This window comes from Nannobrachium achirus (genome assembly GCF_963921795.1).
Source record: "Nannobrachium achirus genome assembly, chromosome: 17".
NCBI classification, from domain to species: domain Eukaryota; kingdom Metazoa; phylum Chordata; class Actinopteri; order Myctophiformes; family Myctophidae; genus Nannobrachium; species Nannobrachium achirus.
Genome location: NC_137824.1, coordinates 16,999,160 through 17,023,785, shown reverse-complemented (window position 1 = coordinate 17,023,785; position 24,626 = coordinate 16,999,160). Strand labels below are relative to the sequence as shown.

The following is a 24,626-nucleotide window of genomic DNA, read 5'->3' as shown; positions in this document are numbered from 1 at the left end:
TAAATCATTTTTAAAAAGATAAATTCAAAGCAAACGGTTTTGGACCTACACGATTTTCACCCGACAACGACTAAAACTGTCGCTGGAGTAGCGGGAACGCCGTCGCCCCCTGCAATGTTGTGGCCCTCGGCTTGGTACCCTAGACATAATTCGGCCCTTGGGGAAAACTAATTGGGGAACCCTGCTATAACACCACTTCTCCATTGAACTCAAAGGACTTCGGGGCCTTTGGGGTTTACTCTATAACAGTACTTCTCCATTGAACTCAACGGACTTTTGGGGTTTTCTCTATAAAGTCTTACTGGAACGGAACAACAGTGTGTTTAACTAAGTAATGCACTAAATATAAAAATGAAAATGTATGGAAAAGAAGCACAGTTCGAGGGGTGACATTTCAACTCTTGGACAGAACATAGGTTATAATAGCTATGTTATAACGTGTGTTTGTGAGTGCTGGGTGTTATCATTGTTTTGATTGATTTATTTAAGTATTTATTAAGTAACATAATAAACTCCTTTCTGCTTGGAGTTTGCATGTTCTCCCCGTATCTCCTAGGGTATATACCCTCACAAAAACATGCAGTAATCCTGGTCTCTATAATGCCTCCCCCTGGCCAGCCGGGGCGTCTGATGGAGGGGAAAGGAACTGGTTGGAATAACTTGTTCCTTCCACGTGCTACGTCCAAACCGGGGAAATCCCCACTGTCAGGTGAAAAGAAGCAACTTGGGACTCCTAATGCATAGAAGGAAGCACGAGGTCAGTCCGTTGTCTCCCCATGCAGGCGCGGCAGAGAGCAGAGCCCAGGATTACATAGGCATTTGGCACTGAGTGAAAATGGGTTACAAAATCGTGGGATAAAAATTATAAAAAGAAAGTTTACATAGGAAAAGAAAAGGTACAGTTTCATGACAGTAGCTACAGTTCACTGGTACAAGGTCAACTAAAAGGATAAGCTGTCTTGTTTCCACTGAGATCATTTTTTTAACTCATAACATTGAAAGACAGACAGATAGAACACAGATATAACTATCATCAGAAAAACAGTTGTAGACACAAAAAAAAACACAATGCAAAAAAAGGTATTTACAATAGAAGAGTCAGGAGGAGGGTAAGGGTTAGGGCTATAGGTTAATTCCAGTTTCAAGTGGCAGCTGCCTGTAAGTGTTTTTTCAGAGCGGTTTTAAGGGATTTTAGGGATTTGTGGGGTGCTATAATGTCTTGGAGGAGTTTAAAAACAATGATGTAGAAAGAGGCGCGCTGAGCAGTCTTTTGAAAAACAAGTCGAGGGAGTGGCACGCCTTACACGGCTTGCTGATGACGTTTTATACGTCATCACCGCAAGTTCAATATCCCATAGATCTGAGGGACGGAGGGTGTGTGTGTGTGTGTGTGTGTGTGTGTGTGTGTGTGTGTGTGTGTGTGTGTGTGTGTGTGTGTGTGTGTGTGTGTGTGTGTGTGTGTGTGTGTGTGTGTGTGTGTGTGTGTGTTTTGTTGTGCATAAAATCACCCCATAATCAGTGGTGGAAAAAGTAGGCCTACTCAAATGTATTAATACTGCAATGTAGAAATACTAATTTTACTTGAGTAAAAGTACAAAAGTATTGGCACCGAAAGTAAAGTATTCATTATTCTGAATGTACCATTTCACAATTTTTCAATAATAATCTAAAAGTCTTTTGAAAATAGCAGATCTACAAGATGTGATGCATTGTGAGCTTGTAGATCTGCTATTTTCAAATGGTCAATTACATGCCAGGGCTGAAGCGGTATATGTTTTGTAATAATAATCAGAAATCTACAAATTAACTATAGATTAGCAACTAAAGTTTTCAAATAATTGTAGTGGAGTAAAAGTAGGAATATTTGGATCTGAGATGTAGTGGAGTAGAAGTAAAAAGTATTGGACATTTGGAAATACACAAGTAAATGACAAATACCTCAAATGTTTTAAGTAAATATACTTCGTTACTTTTGTCTTTATCCTTTTACACCAATGCCCATAATAATGCACATGCCTGCCTATCATCCAATCACAGCCCTGCCGTCCCTCCGGGCCATGGGAGGTGACGCCTACCTATGGGGTTTTATGGGGTTGAGTTGCAGACGTAGACATTAGTCCTTTAGCAGGCAGGTCTGTCTCTCCTTCCACTGGTGCTATTAGTTTATAACCTCCAGCTTCTCTTTCCTTTATTATTTTTATAAAATAATATAATTTGTAATAGAAAATGGAAGCAATCTGCAACATCCAGGTCCTCCTCCAAGCCGCGGAGTTTCTGGAGAGACGAGAACGAGGTAAAAACATGTATTGATTCATATATTTATAGCTCTACCCCCGTCAACAACAACACCAGCAGCACCGGTGTCATTCGAAAAAAGGGGAAATTCGTGTTGTTTATGTGTCAATTCGGCCCTGTAAAATAAGTGTTTTTGGAAAGCGAGCGTGCAAAAGTCTGCAGACGTTGGATGTGTTGGAAGATAAAGATATGTCTAGAGAAAAGTGGGTTGTTTCAGGTTGATTGTGTAAGAAGTAGGATCTGAACCACTGACCTACATTCTGGGTTCTGTCATTGTACTCATAAGGCGCCAATTCCACTCCCGGTTTGAAAAATCTTGCGGCAGAATGAATGAAGCTGCAGCAGGAATTGTCAAATCTATTGTTAATAACTTAACATGACTCAAAGAGAGCATAACAAATGTAACCAAATTACCAAAATGTTCATTTATAAGCGGCCATTTGGTTGCATTTGTTTTACAATCTCAGAGTTGGAAATGTATAAGATGAACACAGACAGGATGTGATATTTACTACTGTGTAATAACGCATAGAGTGCCCTGTTTGTTTGATTGTGTAGTCCATTTGTAAACTAACTAAGGACATTTACTTAAATGCTGATCTTAAGTACAGTTTTGTGGTACTTTTACTTCACTAAAGTATTTCCAATTTTCAATACTTTTACTTCTACTCCAGCACCACATCTCAGAGGGAAATATTGTTGCCTACTTTTACTCCACTAGAATTATTTCAAATTATTTGAGTTACTAGTTACTATGTTGATTTCTTCATATTATAAAACGACATTCTGCACAATGAGTACTTTCTACTTTTGGTACTTTAAGTACATTTTGATGCCAATACTTTTGTGCTTTTTTACTCAAGTACATATTGAATTCAGGTCTTTTACTTATAGAGTATTTCTACGTTGCAGAACCTGCAGTATTGATCATTTTACTAAAGTAAGACATGTGCATACTTTTTCCACCACTATAGTCCTCCCTCCTTGTAAAGTTTGTTTTACAAACAATTTGTAGGCCTATGATGGCTGGCGCCCCAAACTTGAATACAAAGTATTATGATATATTATTAGGCCTATATAGCTTCAATGTTATGGTAATGCTTAATTGCGGCACAGGCGGGCCCTATATGTGCTTTATTGTCTGTGTGATTAAACCAGTGGATTCTCAAACTTTTAATGACAGCAACCCTGATATCATATCATGTCGCCTGCACTGTAGTCTTTAACTGGCTTTGAAGGCTGCATTGCAGATTTGCAGTACAATGATGCTAAACTTACATCGCTGTTGTTGCTGTTCAGTTTGACTCTTTAGATAGGCTTTGATCAAAACATCTCATTGCGTCAATATTTTTGTGGAAGCACCAATAGTTATCCCCACAATATCCTCACATATTCATTGAAAGAAAATGATGAAGTTTGATTTGATATCAAGCGGGGAGATTGTGGAGAGTGTGAATTATGGAAAGAATAGTCATTCTTATAGGGTAAATACTGTCCTTGTGATAACATCTAGTTGGTTAGTATGGTCCGGGGACCTTAAAGGGTCCCCTGGCCTGGACCATACTTTGAGAAAGGCTAATGTAATGCTGTTGAACACAGCATTACCTAACACAAATCTTGTATGGGGGTCCCTGGCACAACCTATTTTCAGATGAGGGTACATGGTCAGAAACATATACAGTGGGGCTATATATATTTGGGGGTCCTTGACATGACGTTCATGTTTGAGAAGCATGGGTAAATGGTACAGTGATGTCATTACGTGCGCATCCCACATCAAAAACCCATTCAAGTCACCCAGGGACTCATTCATGTCATGGTCCTGGGGTCCCGGGGATGCGCCTCTATTGGAGTCCATGTTAAAATAATTTACCGCGTTGCGGTAAAAGAAAAAAAATGTCCACAGACACCACCATTGTTCATGGGTGAAAGCATCCTACTTTACCCTACGTTAATACAAATAAAATCAACATAGAAAGTCTTAAACAGGCGATAGAAACGTCAATGTTTTGATTCCACCGACGTCCGAGGCCATTTTGCGGGCGTAAACTTTATATTGAGGACTCATAAAACTTTTCTGGGACCCATTTGAATGATCACCTGTGGGTCCCGGGACCCATTACATTGAAAACCTAGTAACATCACTGATGGTACATGTTGGTCTTCCCATCCACAGAAGCAGAACACGGCTACGCCTCCGTGCCTCCCCTGAGCCCCGACGACACTGACAAGAGGAACAAACATAGGAGCCGGAAGCTGTCTTCTGGTGGCAATAGGTGAGTAAGAGATGACACCCTGTAAAAACACAGCACTTGACATCAGGGTGTGGACAGAGAACGGTTACTATCCATATAATATTCAACCCATTTAGGCCTAGAATTATTGAATGCTTTATCCAGTGATAGGTTTTTCAAAACATCTTAGAAGGATTCAAAAGACACTTATAGAATCAGGTCAAAATTCTAATTTTCACGATTCTTCAAAAATAGCAGATCTATAAGCTCGTATGAGCTTGTATATCTGCTATTTTTCAATAGTTAAAGCATAAAATAATGATACACAATATTGTGTACCCGTTCTGAATAGGTTAAGTAAGATAATAAGCAATAAATATAACATGTGCTGCTGCATAATCTCAACTCAACTGTGTCTCTGAATTACAGGTCAGTTCACAACGAGCTGGAGAAAAACAGGTAATGAATTTAAATCATTTTGTCTGACATGTAGGTTACCTACATTAAATGGCTTTGTGTGGATATTATATCAAGAAACCTTATCCATAGTAGCCTAGTAAACTACCGGTAGACTCCTCCTCCTGCCTTCTGATTCGAATTCAAGGAGAGAGTCTGGTTTACGAGGCTATATCCATAGTATAGTTAGGGTAAAAAAAAGAGAAACAGCCCGTAGGACACTACTGTAATAATACCATTGTAATAAAGCTCTTTCTCCTGCAGCAATTTTAAATGTCCTGTTTTCACTTAGTTGCATTGATCAAATGATTTACTTCTGGTTAACCCTGGGATGTCTGACCTACACAGAGAGTAAGAGCAGCAGACAATAGAGACAATATATAAAACATAACATTTTAATAACACAGTTGTTTTGTCACCGTGTGCGTAGACGAGCTCAGCTGAGACACTGCCTGGAGCAGCTAAAGCAAGAGGTCCCTCTGTCGTCCGACTCCATGAGGAACACCACTCTCAACCTGCTGAGGCGCGCACAGCTGCACATAAAGGTAAAACACACGTACACAGCTGTACGTAAAAGGGCTTGCACACCAAAGACTGAACGATGACAGAATCCTAAAACTGTGGGGTTTGCAGCTGGACAGTCCTAGCCTGGCATTGCCAGACTGATCATGTAGGATTCGTTCACAACTTGTCACAACAAGTTCCTCGGAAGCTGGCAGAATAATGTGAGCAACGTCGTGTTTGTGATCACGAATGCACATTTTTGTTTGTGATGGCAAGTTGAATCACACTAGTGATGCAAGGCAAGGCCACTGCAACCTTTCCCTGTAATGTTTTGCAATGGTTTAGTCGCATCCCAAATCTTTGTTGTGGACTGTGCTTGACATTATATAGATCCTGATATCCTGTAGACCTCAAGCTCAGTGAGTCCACAACTAAATACTCAGAACGCAACCCGCTGCGACTTGCAAACAGTTGCAGTGTCGGCACAGACACAGTTTGGGGATTCTGTTGCAAGTGGTTGCAAGTTGCAACGAGTCGTGTTGCCTATCTGTGGTATGGACTTGGCTTACACACTGCTGTTTTGAGTCGTGTGAGAAGTGAGCTTTTTCTACTCAAACCTTTGCGTTGGTTGCCAGGAACATATTGTTTAGTGAATTAAGTCTAATCTGGCGACTTCACTTGTCCTGCAAACAGACAAAATATTTGATCTGCTAATTTTGAGGTAAAGACAAAAATCATTTAATTGGGAGTTCCCTGGGAAGACAACAAAATGCCAGTAAACAGCCTTCAAATATAACGTAAAAATAGGAATGTTGGCATTACAGGTATGCAGAAAGCTACCTTTTAAAATAAATACTCCAAACCCACTGACAATGAATGTACACATTGATGGATTGATTTATTGATTGACCTCTTTGTTTACAAAATGCATATTTATAAACCTATCTTTGTCAAAAGGATAAAACACAATAAAGAGAGTATTTCCGTTGTGGTCCCTAGAAACAATTGTCAGGCTTCACTGCTGCAAAACACAAGTATCTTAATTTAAACTATTATCAGCATTGGTGCACCCATTTAGAGTTATCGACCGTGTAATGATTGTGCCTGATAATCAGATCCTTCTGTCTTTTATGGAGCTTTTTATGTCCACGTTTATGTGCCCTTCTTATGCATCTTGGCTGCAGAATTCCCCCCTGCCCTGGCAGAGGCAATAAAGTCCAGTCTGTCTGTGTTAATAATTGGCTTGTGTCACCACTTTAACCATTATTTCAAGCTTTAACTATTAAAAAATAGCAGATATACAAGCTCACATGCTGTGCTGCGAGCTTGTAGATCTGCTATTTTTGAAAAATCTTGAAATTGTGTGCAAATCTTTGAATGTATATATATTTTTATAGCATACATTTGTAACGCAAATCCTTGTTTCTCTTGGTCCCTGGAACTCAATATTTTTCAGATTGGGGTCCATGGTCAAATACATATAATTCTAGACATGAAAAAGTTTGAGAACCACTGACAGAGAAACATAGGTTTTTCAGAAAACTGTTAGGATCTAGAAGAAGACCTTTTTTCAGGTCTAAATGGCTTAAGGCTCAAACGTCCCTCTGTCTGTCTCACTCATTTCCTTTCCATCTTTCTCTCTCTCTCTTCACAGAAGTTGCAGGATCAGGATGAGCGTGCGGAGCAGCTGAAGCTGCGGCTGCGCTGGGAGCAGCGGGAGCTGCGTGTTCGTCTGGAGCAGCTCCAGAGAGCCTCGGAGAGGATGAGGAACGACAGCCTGGGCTCCACCGTGTCCTCCGAGAGGTCCGACTCCGACAGAGGTAAGAAAAAGAGCCTCACGCCCCTGCCCTTTTACCCGTCTGTAGAAAAGTGCCCTCTCCAGACCACAAATGCAGTTTTTACTATGGGTGAAAGAAATGCAAATGCCCTCTTTCCATGCCATACCTGAAGCAGGGGTTGACACTAAGGTCTCAGAGGCACTTGTGACTTTTGGGCAAGTACAGGTCATGTACTTCTACTTGCCCAAAGGTCATGCCCACTTGCCCGAAAATGTATTGTCCATTATAAAATTATAGGTAAGATTTTAAATACAGCTCAATTTAACACTTATTTATTTACTTTCTGGGGCTGTGCGAAAAAAGTTCATACCTCAATACCTCCAAATCCAAATACCTACATAGCTATGATTGAATATGTCTAAGGTTTCACACTTGTTATATATATAGTCTCTATATTTTTAAGTGTAGCAACAGTAAAAACAGCACATTATAGGTTAACAGTGCTCTTATTTTACATTCCACAGACCAGAAGACAGAGTGCACTGGCCATGTTCAGGCGTTTAGACAGATATCTCGTGTTGTGTTTTAAACGGTTGCGTCCCCTCTCAAATATGCTCTTGCCCGGTCGGGCAACCTGAAAGCAAACTTCACCTGCCCGACAGTTTTATTCACCTGCCGGGGGCAGGTGAGCAAGCCTTAGTGTCAATGCCTGCCTGAAGGCAGCATTCAAAAGAATTGCCTTGTCCAAACTCCCCTGAACTTGAATGCAGCATCCTATGTTGAAAGAATTGCCCTCGCTGTGTAGCAATGAATCAAGCATCGAAAATAGCAGACCTCCAAGCTCACAACCCGTCGCGTTGTGAGCTTGGATGTCAGCTATTTTTTGGATATTTTCACTAGAAAGCCCTTTTAGAAATGTCAGCCCCTGCCTCTCTAACATTCTATGCACGTCCCTGGTGTCAAGTGACTAAGTACATTTACTCAAGTATGGCAGCTAGTCTAGAGAGGCGTATACCGACGGGTGATGAAAGTCAAGTCCAAAAAATATAACACCATTCATTCCAGTGAAGTAGAGTAGTCTACAGCTGCGCGTGTCACTTGCACAAATGCGAGCCAAGTAGCAAGCAGTGACAAAGGTTAGTGTTACATCTCTGGAATTTAAGCCATATAGAATGTCCTGCTATTAAGATCTTTTACTTAACCACGCCAAACCTATGGACAAACGTAACTAAATATAATGAATTAATTATCAATCTTTATTTCAGACTCAGGTCTATATCACGTATAAATGACAAGATGCAATAAATAAAACACAGGAAAAAAATAAAAAAAATAAGGTACAAAAGTCAGATAAAAGAGAATATATACAAATATATGCTCACAGTCTGTAGAGGCTGTTACGCCAATGTCTCCTGATCGAGGACGAGAACCGAATAGAACTTAGCACAGGGTTGGTCAAAATCACAATAACACTATTGTCAGACTCATCTAGACGACACATACATTTGTACATTAAGTTTCTTAATAGGGCTTGACAGGTAGGCAGCCCCAAGTTCACAAACAGCTGGCTGGCACTGTGCCATCTCGGTACCCTCACCAGTAACCTCAATGCATCATTGTATGCCACCTTTAATTTTTGCATAATGCTAGCCGTGTAATTGCTCCACAAGTGAGCAGTATACAATGGTTTACAGAATGCTTTAAAAAGTGATACCCAAAATTAAACCCATGCCCAAGCTTAACTAGATTTAAAACATAATTGTGTACCACTCTTCTTGGGATCTAGCCCTGACCATTGACAAACATTGCTAATATTCATTTCATTAGCTAATAGCTGCAGCTGTGTTTACCTTGCCCCGTCCTACTCCTCTTGTTCAACATCCCCAGCTGCTGACAGGCGCCACCGAGGCTCGTACGAGTCACTAGTTCAATCACGGCATGTTGTGAGCTTGTAGATCAGCTATTTCTTTTTTAAATGCTTTGATCATGTTAGTGTACTCCTTTGTATTTATTTTCATTTGTTTGCCTCGTCATGCCCCAAAACAGGGGCAACGGGTTGAAAGCGGTAAAATCATCATCAATGGGTTTAAAACCCATTTAGACCGGGAACGCATTATGACTTTAACCATTATTTTATTCTTAAACTATTAAAAGAATAGCAGATATACAAGCTCGCAGCGCGGCACCGAGCTTGTAGATCTGCTATTTTTGAAAAGTCGTGAAAATTTGTGCAAGTCTTTGAATATTTTTGACCTGATTCTATAAATGTCTTCTAACTCAGTGGTTCTTTAACTCTTTCATGTCAGTGGACCCTCAAAATTACATGTATATGGCAGCAGACTCCCATCTCAAAATATGTTCTTCCAGGGACGCCCCCAGAAGCAGAGATTTGAGTTACAAAAGTTGCTTTGAAAAATATATATTCAATTCGCAAAAAAAAATCACGATTTTTCAAAAAGCTTTCGTTGTGTTTCCCATTACAGAAGACGTGGAGGTGGACGTGGAGAGCATCGTGTTTGACTGCGTGGACACCGACGGACTGAGTGTCCCGCAGGCGGGCGTGGATCACTGCTACTCCAGCCTGGACGCCAGAGGCTGGCTATGACTCGCCTAGAAAACACGGAGGGGGACGCCAGAGGAGAAAACATTCCAAAAAGAAACTTAAAAACTAAAAGCAAAAAAAACAAACAAAAAAAAAAACATAAAATGGAGGACAAGAAAGAACGAAGAAAAATGTTACTGTACAGCTGAACTCTACTACTGTACTCTATCTTTGACAGAAGGTGAGGACGTTTTCAAGAAAAAAGACGTGACATAAAAACACACATACAGTCTGAATACAAGCTAAAATGGTAATGTTTGGCTCAAATGAGCCATGTCCATTGTTTTTGCACTGAACAAGCAGTTAAAGTCACTGGGCCGAGATGGAAGAAACATTACACCCGTGTATTTTGAAACACACCAGCATCCAGTGAGGCCATTGTCTTTCCAAAGTCATGAGGTTATATTTGTTACGGCTTATACTGCAAGCAATCAAATAATCCCATTTCTGATTGTTTCATCATCGTCTACCTGTCGAGGGCTGTTTTATTTTTCCTTTTTAACTTATTTTTTATTCAGTATTTCTATATTGGATTATGCCTTAAAATGGGTTTGGTCTACTATATACAACCTTTTCTTCAGCACTAAAGAAGCTTCTGCTTATCAGGAAAACAAGTCATGATGTAAAGCATGCACTTATACAGTAACCCGTTTTTATGTTTTGTATTCATGTTACAATGTTTAATTGTAATGTCTTTTTATGTTATTATTTTCCTTCTTTTATTTTCACTGTTGCACAAACATCCACACATTGCACTTGTTTTGTCTCAGAAGGGTTGTGGGTATATGTCTCTTAACAGCGAACAGAAATGAACTGGTTAAATTTGCACATTTAACATCCAGCAATTAAATAATTTTACCATGTTGTGTACACACAGGTATTAGCGCTTATATACGTGTGTTAAAGGACAACTTTGTTTTTTTTACAACAAGGGTTGATATTTTAGATTGTAATTAGAGAAAAGAAGAGTGTTGAAATGTTTTCATTTGCTGCTTTCCATTGTTTTAGCCATTTTAGCGGTTTAGATTTCTGTGGATGGGGGCATGCGTACAAGTGGCTAGATATGTATTTTCAGACACAATAAGCCAGCGATTTCTTTATTACTATTTACAGTAACACTACTAGCCAGCATAAGTCACATCTGCCCATGAAAGATTGCAGTATATCTTGGGAATGGGCTTATTGTGTCTAAAAATACATATCTAGCCACTTGAACACATGCCCCTATGCACTGAAACATCATTAAAATCGCTAAAACTATAGAAAGCAGTAAATGAAAACATTTTAACACTCATCTTTTCTTTTCTCTAATTGCAATCTAAAATATCAACCCAAAGTTGTCCTTTTAAAGGGCAAATGACAAAAGAAATGCAGTTCCACACATAGGACTAAGAGGGTGCAACATTAATTGCCAACATGAACTTGGAATGTTTGCCTCCATCTGAAAAGTTCAAACGTTGCAATCGTGCACTTCTCATTACATTGTAATTATGCATGCAGTAGCTTCATCATCTTGCATAGAAACGTCTCCTTGTAATCGTGCAACTTTTGTTGCATAATTGCAAGTATTTTGTATCCTTTTAATTACTGTGCATTTAATACGCTGAGGTGGATTGTTTTTGCCTTCAGGATTGTATATGCAAAATGCCTTATTACTTTGTAAAAGTGTACTGTATGTATGCATTAATCTGGCTCTTCTCCGAGTAATATTATGTAGCATTTTTGTACTAGTGTATACTTTTTTTAATAAATAAATATTTTATATATTTAATGACACGTCTTGTTTTACTCAAGTGCAGTGCAACTTGATGTATCTTCGTTAAATTGCTTATTTAGAACTGTAACAATAATGCAACGACATTGTTGCGATCCCTTGAAAAAATGAACCTCCACCACACAATGTTACAAAGATAAATTGTATTTATTGACAAGCTGACATCACTGCAGGAGTAAAAGCACATTCTCCTGACATTTTCATTTATATATTTGTGATAAACTGTAACGGCTGTATAAAACAAGATAATTCAGCCTTTTTAAACCTTTGATTTAAATTTCAACCCTGGGCGCAGATGCTGATATCCACTGCAAACATTGTCTTTAATCAACTGCAGTGACAGTGACAGCCCCACGCTCTCCAGTCAAGTTCCTAACCTCCTTTCCAGTTAACTTTCTAGAGATGACCGCAAACAATGTGGACCCATCGTTGCACAATCAACTTCAATTTGAAGCAATGAAACATTTTGATTAGAAAAGAAAAACTTAAAATTCATGTGTGACAATTAACAACAGTGAGTAAACTGGTTTGAGGTCTCTTAAGGGAGAGATACGAGTATAACTATGTGAAATTAAACATAAATACAAGTGCGGTACCCATTGTCAGAGTACTAGGAAGTCAGTCCATGACACCAGCCATCCATTTCATCGGTACTATGACAGCAGCACAAATGTCACATGTAGCTTAGCCAATCCGCAAAGCAGACTGAGAAACACACACAGACAGACAGACCTCTTGGAATATATTGATTGATTTACAATCAAAACGATATACTCAGATACAAAATTTGGATAAATCAAAAGGAATTGAAAATATGGGTATGAAAAGATGTTAAGAACATTGATCAAGTACAAAGGTATAAAGTAAACAAATGAAAATACTTTTAAGTGTACTTTTAATATAAAGAGAGTAGATAGCACATGTAATGTATGGACACAGAGGTGGAGAAAAGATAAGAGGGAAAGTTTCATAAAGATATTGAAGAGCTATTATTTTATGGCACGCCATAGCTGGTGTTCAATCACCCTTAACTTTTAACCACATACAGTAAGTGCTTGCGTACCGTATCAATACATGCCAGGTTTGTCTTGTTTTGGAGAAGTTAGAAATGACTGCATTGCAGAAAACAATGCATAGAATTCGAGCAGACCTTCATAACGGGATGGTGATATGATTCCAAAGCGGTTGGCCAGCGGACATTCTCGCCATTCTAGTTCTAGTGACTAAGTTACATTTCAGTGTCACCAGATGTAGAGGTAGGCGGAGATCTCCGACTGGTCTGGCAACACGAGACACGCTCGGACTTCATTTACCAGTTTTAAGGTTCTGGTGTCAACAATCTGAAGAATGCAAAGGACAGGAGAGCTGGCTGTTTGAACCCAGCTCGGGCCTTTGATGGTCCACCTACCATAAGAGAGATTCTCACAAGACCTACAGCAGTGGTTCTCAAACTTTCTAAAGGATCCCCATCACATCCTTTTTTTAATCTCTGGGACCCCAATCTACACTGTAAAATCCTCAGTGTTAATTTGACTCTTGTCTTGAGAGTGTAGTAATGGAACCAAATGGACCCCGTTTTCTTTCATCATCCACTTCAATTAGCAGCCAGTGGCCGGGAATGAAATGTTCAGTTTCATCTTGAAACATCAACAGCAAAATCTCTTAACGCACTGAAAAGAGAGAAGGATATTATCTGGAAAGGGATGCAGTGCCAAATGGTTCCATTTCTACACCATCAAGAGTTAATAGACCTGTTAAAGGGCCCATTTGGATCCCTGGTCGCCCCCCGGGATCCAACGTCGAGAACCACTGACCTACAATATATGATCTACCACAGATCTGGGAGCAGTTTGATCTCATCCGATCTCAGTAGAAGGTGAAGATAAATCTGTTCCAGGGCCTGTGCTTTGGTTATAAACATGTCATACATATTGTTTCTTCTGGGCCTGTGAGGCGAGGTCTTTGGCCTTCTCTTTAGCTGCCAGCGCCGTCTCTCTCGCTCTCTCTGTGGCCGCTTCTGCCAAGGTCCTGGAGGGAGTCTCACCTGCACCAGAGGCAACAGACATTACTGACTGTCTACATTAATATTATTATTAACCCATTTAGGCCTAGAATTATTGAACGCTTTAACCAGTGAAAAATAGCAGATATACAAGCTCACAGCGCGGCACCGAGTGCCGCGCTGTGAGCTTGTAGATCTGCTATTTTTGAAAAAGTCGTGAAAATGTGTGCAAATCTTTGAATATATGTATTTTCAAAGCGAACTTTTGTAACTCTAAAATTTTGCTTCTGGGTGGTCCTTGGAACTAGATATTTTGAAATGGGCGTCTGTGGCCAAATAAATATCATTTTGGGGGTCCTTCACATGAAAAGGTTTGAGCACCACTGACATAGTAGTCTCTCAAGAACAGACTAACTGAGCTCCAGTCAAGTGAAAAGGACCCTTTCTTTGATGATGGCTGGCCAGATTGCTGACATAGAAACATAGTTTTTTTCCAAAAATCTTAGGATTCAAAAGACACTTATAGAATCGGGTCAAAATTCAAATTTTGACGATTTTTCAAAAATAGCAGATCTACAAGCTCGCAGCGCGGCACTCGGTGCCACGCTGTGAGCTTGTATATCTGCTATTTTTTTAATATTTAAAGCATAAAATATTGCGTCATAATGTGTTCAGGCCTAAATGGGTTAATATTATTATTAAGTGATTTATAACAAAGTTAGCTTGTGCCCATGCAACACATTTATCACAGCACATTGCGTTGATTTGGCTTTCAACACAAACATCATGGAATGTTCAGGTATGGTAAAAAGCATTTTGTTCTAGACTACATATTCCATTTCTGTAAGAAACGTATTATGCCAAATGTAGCTATTATGCCAAATGTAGCTACTGAGTATCAAAGTTATAAAATGTGATGAGGAACAACGATTGCCCCAAAGAAATGCATAAACATACCTTGCATTTTGGCGAGGACAAATTCAAAGCCTTTCATGGTCTTTGTAACACTGGTCTTGAATCTCGCAAGACCAAATTCCTGAAAAGGAAGCAGCAGACGGGCTTCATCAAACAAATCGTCATATAATTCATATCGTTCCACTTTTGTTGTCATAGTTTCTTTAAAGCTGTGATCTGTACGTTTTATGTCCTCTCCCGACAGAGGGAGGTAATTGTATCACAACTGTATCATTCACAAGGGATTCCAACCTGGGTAATATTTTTAGATGGGAGTGCGCAGCTAAATACATATCATTTTGGGGGATCCTGGATATGAAAACGTTTGAGAACCACCACACCGATATAGGCTACTGTGGCAACATAAGTTTATCACATAACTGTGTAGGATTTAGAAGACCTTTGTAGAATTAGGCTTAGGTCAGTGGGTTAGGCATTCAACTGTGGCAAGTCTGTCAACTGCACAGCTGTTATGTTGTTAAATGCAATGTGAGAGTGGGGACTAGCTGACACTGGACTAAATGCAAATACAACAGGAAAGTATACAATTTCTGCATTTAGCAGACATTCTTTACCAGAGCGACTTACAAAAATCAAAATAAAACCCACGTGTCCAATGCAGAGACAAAGTGTAGTGCCACAGTAAACGGGGTAAATCAAGAATCTATCATCAGTTTAAACAACATAGTATCACAAATAATAAACTGACTGTACAGTGAAACTATAGGACACCAGGTAAACAATTAACCTAGATAACATGCAATTTTGGTCACAAGAAAGCAAGCTTTAAGTAAGACTAGGGTAAGTATGCATTGTCGTCAAAACTAGGTTAAGTGCTACAGGCTAAGGTGGAGTAAAAAATGCATTTATGCAGTACAACACACAGAGAGGGGGCCTTATGTAACTTTCTGCGTGTCACTATTATCAGCAAACACAGGACGTCCCTATGACCCTCCCGTCCATATGAATGAATCCCTGGCCACTAATCCAAGTGACCTACAGTACAGTAGGACTCTTCTCCCTCCTGGCTTCCGAGCTCCCCAAGCGCTGGAATGACCTCTACAAGCTCACAGCGTGTCGCACTGCGTAGAGTTTTGCACCATTTACTCTACCGCTTCCCCTGTTAATGTTTGACTAGTGTGCATGTCACTTTATACCCATCCTGAACTATGTAAATCACTCTGAATGAGAACATGTACTATATTAAATGCCTGGATTGTCACATTATTAGGGAGTCCCGTGTGCACCTTTGCTCTACTGACCTGAATAGCTCTGGAAAGACCATAGACATTGGAGGAGATCCAAGCCTCCCTCTGTATCTCGGTCCAGCTGCCGTTCTCAGGGTTAATGTGGTATTCACAGCGTTCCTTCACAGACTGGAGGGGGGGGGGGGGTGGGGGGGTCAGAGGGTGAAATCAAACAGAACACTACATGAGAGTCGCTCTAGAACCGGAAGAAACACAGGCACTTCCAATCTGGTGTCCATATCTGTGTCATGTCGTTGTGGGCAAAACGTTCAAAAGAAAACACGTAAATTAATACATTTAAAAACAAGAGAAAATGGAGGAAATATCAGATCTACAAGCTCACTACTGCTGTTGTGCGGATGATGCCACACTAATTTGTGAACATGTTCCAATGCCAAAAACACATTATTGGTTGCAAATGCACAATTATTTTGTATGACAATTAATCATCAGCTAGAATTCATGGACTTTTCATCAGGGTGATGTCACGATTATGAAATTTAAATTAAATCGCTCAAATAATAGCGATTAACGATTTATTTGCCTTTCTGTCGTTGGAACATTGATGAATAAAATGTACATTTCTGTGGTTATTAGGCTTTGTAAACAAAAGGTGCATGGGGCAGATACAACAAAGTACTTACATATTTGATAACTTTACACTTTAAAAAAAGAAAAAGGGATGAATAGTGGAAATAGCCGACTTACAAGCTCGAAACGTGCCGTGAGCTTCTAAATCTTCCATTTCCACTTTTTCTTTAATGTTTGCAAATATCTGTCATAATTGTGATTATGTAGTCACTGTGACAGGCCTAACCATGAGTCGAGCGTGGGTGACGTTCCAGGACAGCGTGGTCATGGTCCTGGTCTGAGGGTCGACGACGGAGTCCTCGATGACGTAGGCCTTGCTGGCCATGTGCGCGGGAAGGTAGCGCTCCATCCAGCGAGGCGCGCGGCTCGTTTTGGTCAACAGACGTCTGGAAATCAGACAGTTGCTCGGAGTAATCTCCCGGAAAATGATGTCCTCTGTCAAAACATGATTACTGGGAAGGAGAGGAGAGAGGGATTCCATATGAATAAATCATCAGAATTACAGAGTTTCTTTGACATTTAAGGTTTTCACTCAAGTGTATTGTTTTTGTCTAGGTGGCTGAGAGATTACAGACTGGTTTAACGACCCATTTAAACCTTTTAGGATGGACACTCTGTGTAGGCGTTGCTATCCCAACATTTGTATTTATAAAAATGATATAGAAAACCTGGGTGGCTGGGTGAGAAGTTCTCACCCAGCCAGGTTTTCTATATCATTTTTATAAATACAAATGTAGTGAGAAGTGAGGATTTAGATTTTGGCCTCTGGTCAAAAATGGGTTAACTGTCTGAATTTAAGACTGGCCTCATATGATCCCACCTATTTATAGTGTGTAAGTTCAACTAAATTAAAGCTATATAGTAGAGGTCTTCGGACCTGCCCGAGATCCGAAATTACCCGCGATCCGAACCGAACCGAGCCGGGTAACGGGGCCGTTTTCGAGCTTTTACCGCGGGGCGGGCCGGGGCCGGGGCCGTCTGCCCCGGTTCCCCGGGTATCTCCTGTTACCCGAGTGGAGCCGAGACAGACAGGCCGAGATTGAAGTGAAAGTGAACGCAACAACTGCACCAAATAGATAACGCCACACGATGGCACTAAAGATGCAGCATGTAATCTGTTGCATTGGTTGTGAGAACTGAGAAGTAGAACTCTCTCAGTCACAACACTGACTGTATCAGTTGGATTGTTATTATTATCAAAGATATTAACGTAACGTTTTGGTTAACGGTTTACAATGGAGTTGTCATTGCGTGTTGTCATGCTCTGCAGAGCAAAATGGACACTCAAAGCAGAAAGATATAATGAACAACACATGCGACAGAAAACGATAGCATTAGCATTGGCTAGCCAAATAAGAAGAAGGAATAAAAACATGGATTTATTTGTATTTACAAACTGTCCGCATTGACTTACTGGTCTGGGAAAAGATCATCTTTTGGCGAGAGCGAGAGGCACAGCGCCGCTGACAGCAACAGCAGCACCGTGGCGACGTTAGGTAAGAAATATGTCTGATACAACTCTTAATATAATAACGTTGGCATTCTTTCATTTCGGGGCGACAGGTTCGGGTCTCGGATCTCTCGTTCTGCTCGGGTATCGGATCCAATTTTTCTAATAACAGGCGGGGCCGTTCGGATCGGATCCATCACGTCTCGGGGCTGATCGGGTAACGGTTCTCAAATTCCAAATGATAGACGGGGCCATATGGGTCCGGGTCCATTTCCCCCGGGTCCTTTTGGGTTCGGGTAGTTCAAATTGGACCCGTGAAGACCTCTACTATATAGTATATACTCTATGACATTTTCATGTCCAGGTGTCCTGTGTGCGGGGGAGAGAAACCTCTACTGCTCTGCCAATAGGGAATCCCCTCTTGGCCAGGGGAAATATTATATAATATAAACCACCCGGTTGCGGAATTCAATTTCATTTTCATTCTGCGAAATGAAATTGAATTCCACGACTGGGTGGCTTACCAGGCCAGGGAAATATAACATTTACCCAGTATGACTCTGACCCCAGAGTAAATGTCTCAATGGAAATAGTAGGGGGACGACCTCCAACGACTGCACATGTACTGGTTATATACAAACATAGTCTACCATACAGATGTACTGGTAATATTGTATTAACATTTACATAAAGATTGTACTAGTTAGAATAAACTGGTTCATGAGTTCCATCTTGTACGTTTTCCTGCACAAGACTCTAATAAAGACTTCAATCAATTACATTGTATTAAAATGAGTTCCGGATTGCAGCTTTTTAAGCAAAGATCAGAAGCTAAAGTTTCACCACAGTTCAGTTCCATTGTGTGTGTGTGTGTGTGTGTGTGCGTGCGTGCGTGCGTGCGTGCGTGCGTGCGTGCGTGCTCTGACCTGTAAGGGTTGGGATATCGTTGCCAGAATGCAACACATACTTGGTCCCAGGAACTCTTTAGGAAACCTGCACAGCAGTAATACTTCACCATTGTTCCGTCTTGACAATGACCCCGGCAAAACCCTGTCAAACAAAATGATCAATTACAAATAAGTACTCAACCATTTCTGTGTGACCATTATCCTGTGCACATAATGGTCGAGGTCAGTGGATGGTTCTCAGCGTGGGAACCAAATGGACCCTTGCATATCTGTAATTTGGTCCATTTGGTTCCACTTTGGTACACTCGTAACGCAATAGTTACACTCAAGGAGATTTAATTGTCACTTGGTAGAAGCAGAGAAATGCGAGTGTGGTAAGGCAGTGTTTCTCAACCTTTTTTCTGCATGGGCACACTTTTCATGTCCCAAGAATCCATGGGCACACCAACATAATACGGGGGTGTAAATATCGTCACTGTCGGGAAGAAACCTTGTATCTCCAAGTTTCAAATGTGTACGTTTCTTCGCAAAGTAAAGCCCTGCTTCATCATGCAAGGCTGTCGCACAACAGTAGTGAAAACAGCAGATCTACAAGCACACAACGCCTCGCACCGCCAAAGGTCCCCAGGCACAGTGGTTGAAAAACACTGTGGTAAGGTCATCAATACTGTCAACCCGTGGGGGTCGAAAGGGCTCAACATAATCAGTAGCTTAAGCTTAAGGCCAAGCGTCTCTGTCGGGATGATCCTGGGTGGTGTCACTCAAGAAAGAGCTTGATGATAAAGTCGAAGATCATTGTTGGAGCGTTTGAAAGTGTTGAATATACCCTCTGAGGACTGCGGCTCCTTTTAAACCGTTTCATACCGTTATATTTAGAATGCTTGTGACAATCTGAGTGGATAACACAAAAAAGTCTTGTTTCCATTATGTGGTCTAACAGAGTTTCCATTACAATCATGACTCACTGAACTGTGGTGGTGACCTAACAAACACTGTCCAAAAGAAACAAGAAAGGTGGTTGCACTGACGTGAGTCACAAGGAATCCACTGAGAAATACATTTTTCGTCTTACCATTTATAATATATATAATATATATACTGTATATTGTCAAGTGAAGCATGATCAAAAGCTTAACCTTTCTGTTGTGCAAAAGGTTAACAAAAAGCAGGTTCACTTGGCGGGCAAACAACTCTCAGACCTAGAACAATACAGCAACCAGTAAAACTGCAAAAGGCATATTACCATAACTGATAACTGTATACACCAATAGCCTTGGATCAAGACTACTTATTGACACGACACATCAATAGCATAAATACTGTGTAGACTGGGTCCAAGAGATAAAACAAGATCCATTGTCTATACATAATATCGATATTGGTGTCTGGGTAACACTGTCCTAAGCTAGTCTATAAAAACGACACTGAATGACAGCTGTCAATCAGTGCCAGCTCAGCTGTTTGACAGCTTTCATTCAGTGTCAGCTGTCAAAACTAACGAAACGAAAAATGTATTCGGCCTATGAGCATTTACATTGAAATAATATGTATATACGCTAATACGCATAATAGACTGCACTAAAATCAAAGAAACAAATTAAATAAAAGTGATCTCTGCTATCTATGGTCTATTAGCATTTAAAAGGCACTAAATGAAATACATGAATGAGATGAACATGACATGCTCTATATTTAGACTGAACTAAAGTACTATAAGCCAGTGGTTCTTAGTATAGTGGATTCCAGGGACTCTGTGGGTTCCTTTATGGGGGGTTTAAATTGACCCATACAAGTCTGTAATTCTGACAAGTGTACAAATGGTACCAAATGGATTTGGTTCCTTTTAAACACTGTCAGAGTTAAGGGAGACGTTGAAATGTTAAAAGTTTGTAGAAACACTGCTATAAGCTTATAGTAAGCCACCCACAGCCATGGCGACGTGTGGAACGTGGTCACGTCCGCACTCTCACTCCACTCCTTGTACAGTAGCATTTATACACTGCTCTGTTTACACAGTGGTGCTGTACCCGTGCCAACTGTAATATACGTTCCCCATTTACAACCGTTTTTATCATATTTTGACACCTGCTTTGGCACTGCAAACGTGTGTTTTCTCACGCCAATAAAGATCCTTTCTTTAATTGAAATGTATTGAATTTTTATGAGGTCACGTCAGGATGGAGTGTAGTGAACTGAACGTTACTCCACTTTCCTCGCTAGCGTTAGCATTTTTAGCCCCGGCTGCGGCGCGTCGCAATGAATGAAATATTACATCATTTGACCCAATTCCACGCTGTGACGTCTAAAAATAAATAAAGAGCCATTTGGAGAGGTTGTTTTTTAAATAAAATAAGACCACTCACCACCTGGACGGCCGAAGAAGAACAGCTCAGGAACACGCAGGTATGTTCATTTTTAAGCTTCTCTCCTCTCTCTTGCAGCAGCAGCTTGTCAGACTGTCAGCTCGAGCCAAGTAGGAGGAAGGTCAAAGCCGACGACATATCCGGCGCTGTTGCACCGACATTGGTGACCCTGTCGAATTCTGTCTCATTCCTCCTCTTTGGGGTTCAAGTCCATATACCTGTGTTCAAGTCTATGGTTCAAGTACTCAAATGTTTTAGCCTAGATATTTCACAGAGACTGAAGGAAGACCTTATCACCTCACCTCCTGCATGACCTGGTCGTGTTTTTTCAATTGCTTTTATTGTATTTAATTATTTTCATTTTCCAAAATAATTATTCAAAATACAGGCGGCTGCCACTCGAAACAGGTAACAATACACCTAGTAGTAGCCTAACCTTATCCTCCCCCTGACCCTCTTTGAAAATACCTTTTATTTTTCATTGTTGCTTTTTTTGTTTATTTAGTTTTTAGTTTTTTTTATGATGCATAGCCTACTGTGTGTCATTCAATGTTGATATGAGTTAAAAAGAAGGATCTCAATGGAAATACGCTGCAAGACATACCTGGTTTCCTTTTAGTTGTCCTTGTACGAGTGAAATGTCATGAAACTGTACCTTTCCCTATGCAATATTCTATTAAAAACTTCAATCAATCAATCAATCAATCAATCAATCAATCAAAAAAAAAACACTGCTGTAAGCTTGTGTTGCATTTGTGTTACTTTACTGCCACCTTCTGGAGTTAGTTAATAACTGCTGCCTACCAGACACTGTCCAGCTTGTCAGATACTGAGATTTACCATTTTTACCAGTGGGTTCTCAAACGTTTTTTCATGACAAGGACCCCCAAATTGATGTATTTGCCCACAGGCCCCTGTCTGAAATGACTTTGTGCCTATGATATGGGACTGACTTTAAACCTGGCTGTTCCCTGACCTTGACTCTGAAATGTCAGTAGTAGCCTATCATTATGAATAAACCACATAAGCCAATTCAGGAACATATTTGAATTCTGCAGTGAAAATGTCCAATACTGCAATTTATTGATACTAAAAAGAAAATATATCATTTGTAATTTGTACTTGAAAAGTATTTTTGAAAAGCAGAGGTCAGACCTAGATAGGTTAGTAGGATGTGTCAGGTATCTCCATATATGGAGTACTGGAGTAGCGATATTCAGTGGGTAACTATGACAACCTATCAACGACGGAAAGATGAGTGAGGGCTTCATTACAAAATGAATCGTCCTTGTCCCTTTTATGCCCATATATGGAGAACACTGATGTCATCAATATTAAGCCCATATCTTGGAATGCCCATATATGGACGTATTGTGTCAATCTCATGTGGTCTATGACAAAACATCTATGGCAGATGTCAGTCATCTCCATATTTGGGAGAATATGGTCACATTTTGTCCAACTTAAACAACCAACCAGGTCTGTGCATTTTTTGGGGTCAAAGTTGATCCCATGCCAAAGCACCAGCGTGCGCCCAGCGGTCTGCACGCGCCCGGCGGTCTGCGCGTGCCCGGCGGTCTGCGCGCGCCCAGCGGTCTGCGCGTGCCCAGCAGTCTGCGTGCGCCTGTGTGCCCGAATATTTTTTTACACGTTTTTTTTTCCCACCAGTTTCGGAACTGGACAAAGCCAGATGTTGGAGCTTAGCTCCTTACAGGAGCACCGCTCAGAAAGGGGGACTAGAGGGTCTCTGTGACAGCCAACTACAGAGGAATCACATTACTCCGGCTTCCTGGGAAACGTCTACACCAAGGTTCTCACTGCAAATCATCTTCACGGATTGGTCAAGTTTGCGTGACGTCACAACGTACAATATAAGGCAGGTCGACTGATCTCTATGTGTATTTGTCTGCACTAATAGCTTATCCAGAAACATCTTTCTGGATAAGCTATCCAGAAAGATGTTATCCAGAAACATCTTTGACGAGAGAGGACGCAAAGAATCCGCTTTGTGACGATGTTTCGCTGGTCGAAGCCTTTTGGCCGAGGGGCGCTGGACAGAGAGTTCCCAGCCTGCGTGGCGGTGGGGCGGGACAAGCTCTACTCTTTCGGAGGGATCCAGGTCTACACTCTAGAGATGGAAGACAGAGAGGAGGAAAGGCAGATACCGGCTCAGATGGACGTTCACATCTTCAACACAGTGCTTTTGCGCTGGATCAAGCTGCCCGCGGTGACAACTGAAACAGGACAGCGCCCCCCTGAGGTTCCCTCTGCGCGCAAGTATCACACAGCTGTGCTCGTAGACAATATTGTCTACGTCTGGGGGGGGTTAGTGTTCAAAAGGAAGCCGGGCTCACGCAATGAGCTTCATGGATTCAACGTGGACACCCACAGATGGTCCAGGCCTGAGGTTTACGGGACCGTCCCACCGTGGATGAGCTCCCATTCAGCCTGTGTGGTGGGCAAGGTTATGTATGTCTATGGAACCTGGTTTGAGATGCGTGAATATCATGACTTCATTCCATACATTGACATGTACAAGTTGGACACCGTCACCATGCTATGGTCTTTAATCACCACCGGAGGCCCTGCACAGCCCGTCTCAGTGTTTCACTCTGCCACCGCCATCGGTACAAAGATGTTTGTGTTTGGGGGACGACCGAGCCAGTATTGCAGAGGTAGCTTTCAATTCTACAACATCAGAGTGTTTGACACGGAGACCAACAGCTGGCTGAGCAAAGGATCTTTAGCACAGCCTCATCCAGAGGGAAGGCAGCATCATGCAGCCTTCGCCCACCACGGAGAGCTGTACATATTTGCTGGCGAAGCAATCGATCCATTCCGGCACTTCGATGATCTGTGGAAGTTCAGTCCAGAGACCTTCTCTTGGAGGAAGGTTGAGCCCAAGGGGAAACTGCCGTCTGCGAGATACGGGATGGGCCGCTGCGTGGTGGGAGATGCTCTGGTCCTCTTTGGGGGGGTCGGCGGTGGCATGCCGTGTGATGTGATGCTTATCTTACATCTGAGTCGTAGTCTCAAGTCGTTATGTAAGCTAGCAGTTCTTCAGTACGGTCTGGAGTGCTCTGAACTCCCACATGACATCAGGTGGGAGCTGGCAACCAGGAGGTGTCCAGGAGGTGACACACCGGCGGCCTTGGAGGAGAGGCGAGAGGCAGCCTGCTAAGGAGACAAGTGGCAGGGGGGGAGCAAGCCTCGTCGGGAGACAACAAATGTTGCCGGTGCGGTACAGAAAAGCATAATGCCCAGGCCAAATGCCCAGCATTAGACACAGAATGTTGGAAATGTGGGAGAAAGGGGGGGAAAGACTTTTTTCTAAGTCAGTGAGAGAGGTTACTCAGAACAATAAAGAGGTGAGTAAAATAAACCAGGGCAGTGCAGACCACTGGTCAGAACAGATAAAAATAGGACACACACCAGTTAAGTTCAGGATTGACACTGGTGCCGCCGTTA

At 41.4% G+C, this 24,626-nt stretch overlaps 2 protein-coding genes across 2 annotated transcripts; one reads left to right on the top strand and one right to left on the bottom strand.

Annotated features, from left to right (window-relative positions):
- The first annotated feature begins 2,163 nt into the window (after positions 1 to 2,163).
- Positions 2,164 to 11,456, top strand: mxd3 (MAX dimerization protein 3). Its single transcript, XM_080745794.1, has 6 exons — positions 2,164 to 2,293; positions 4,472 to 4,571; positions 4,959 to 4,988; positions 5,416 to 5,530; positions 7,144 to 7,309; positions 9,751 to 11,456. The coding sequence occupies exons 1-6, from the start codon at positions 2,227 to 2,229 to the stop codon at positions 9,870 to 9,872; spliced, it is 600 nt and encodes a 199-aa protein (XP_080601920.1). The 5' UTR covers positions 2,164 to 2,226; the 3' UTR covers positions 9,873 to 11,456.
- Positions 11,457 to 11,778: 322 nt separating this feature from the next.
- Positions 11,779 to 21,279, bottom strand: prelid1a (PRELI domain containing 1a). The gene is made up of 6 exons (XM_080745576.1): positions 21,159 to 21,279; positions 18,814 to 18,937; positions 16,664 to 16,889; positions 15,862 to 15,975; positions 14,603 to 14,681; positions 11,779 to 13,687 (listed from the first exon to the last, which is right to left on the bottom strand). Exons 2-6 carry the CDS (start codon positions 18,903 to 18,905, stop codon positions 13,566 to 13,568), a joined length of 633 nt encoding a protein of 210 aa, XP_080601702.1. The 5' UTR covers positions 18,906 to 18,937; positions 21,159 to 21,279; the 3' UTR covers positions 11,779 to 13,565.
- Between the last annotated feature and the right edge of the window lie 3,347 nt (positions 21,280 to 24,626).

Bases quoted from the DNA above. Each gene is read 5' to 3' on its own strand.
- prelid1a (XM_080745576.1), bottom strand. From the start codon at position 18,905: ATGGTGAAGTATTACTGCTGTGCAGGTTTCCTAAAGAGTTCCTGGGAC. The intron at 16,890-18,813 runs GTCAGAGCACGC...TCTCCTTCCCAG, and splicing joins CGATATCCCAACCCTTACAG to TAATCATGTTTTGACAGAGG. The intron at 13,688-14,602 runs GTATGTTTATGC...CCTCTGGTGCAG, and splicing joins TGTCCTCGCCAAAATGCAAG to GTGAGACTCCCTCCAGGACC.
- mxd3 (XM_080745794.1), top strand. From the start codon at position 2,227: ATGGAAGCAATCTGCAACATCCAGGTCCTCCTCCAAGCCGCGGAGTTT. The intron at 4,989-5,415 runs GTAATGAATTTA...CCGTGTGCGTAG, and splicing joins AACGAGCTGGAGAAAAACAG to ACGAGCTCAGCTGAGACACT. The intron at 5,531-7,143 runs GTAAAACACACG...CTCTCTTCACAG, and splicing joins GCGCACAGCTGCACATAAAG to AAGTTGCAGGATCAGGATGA.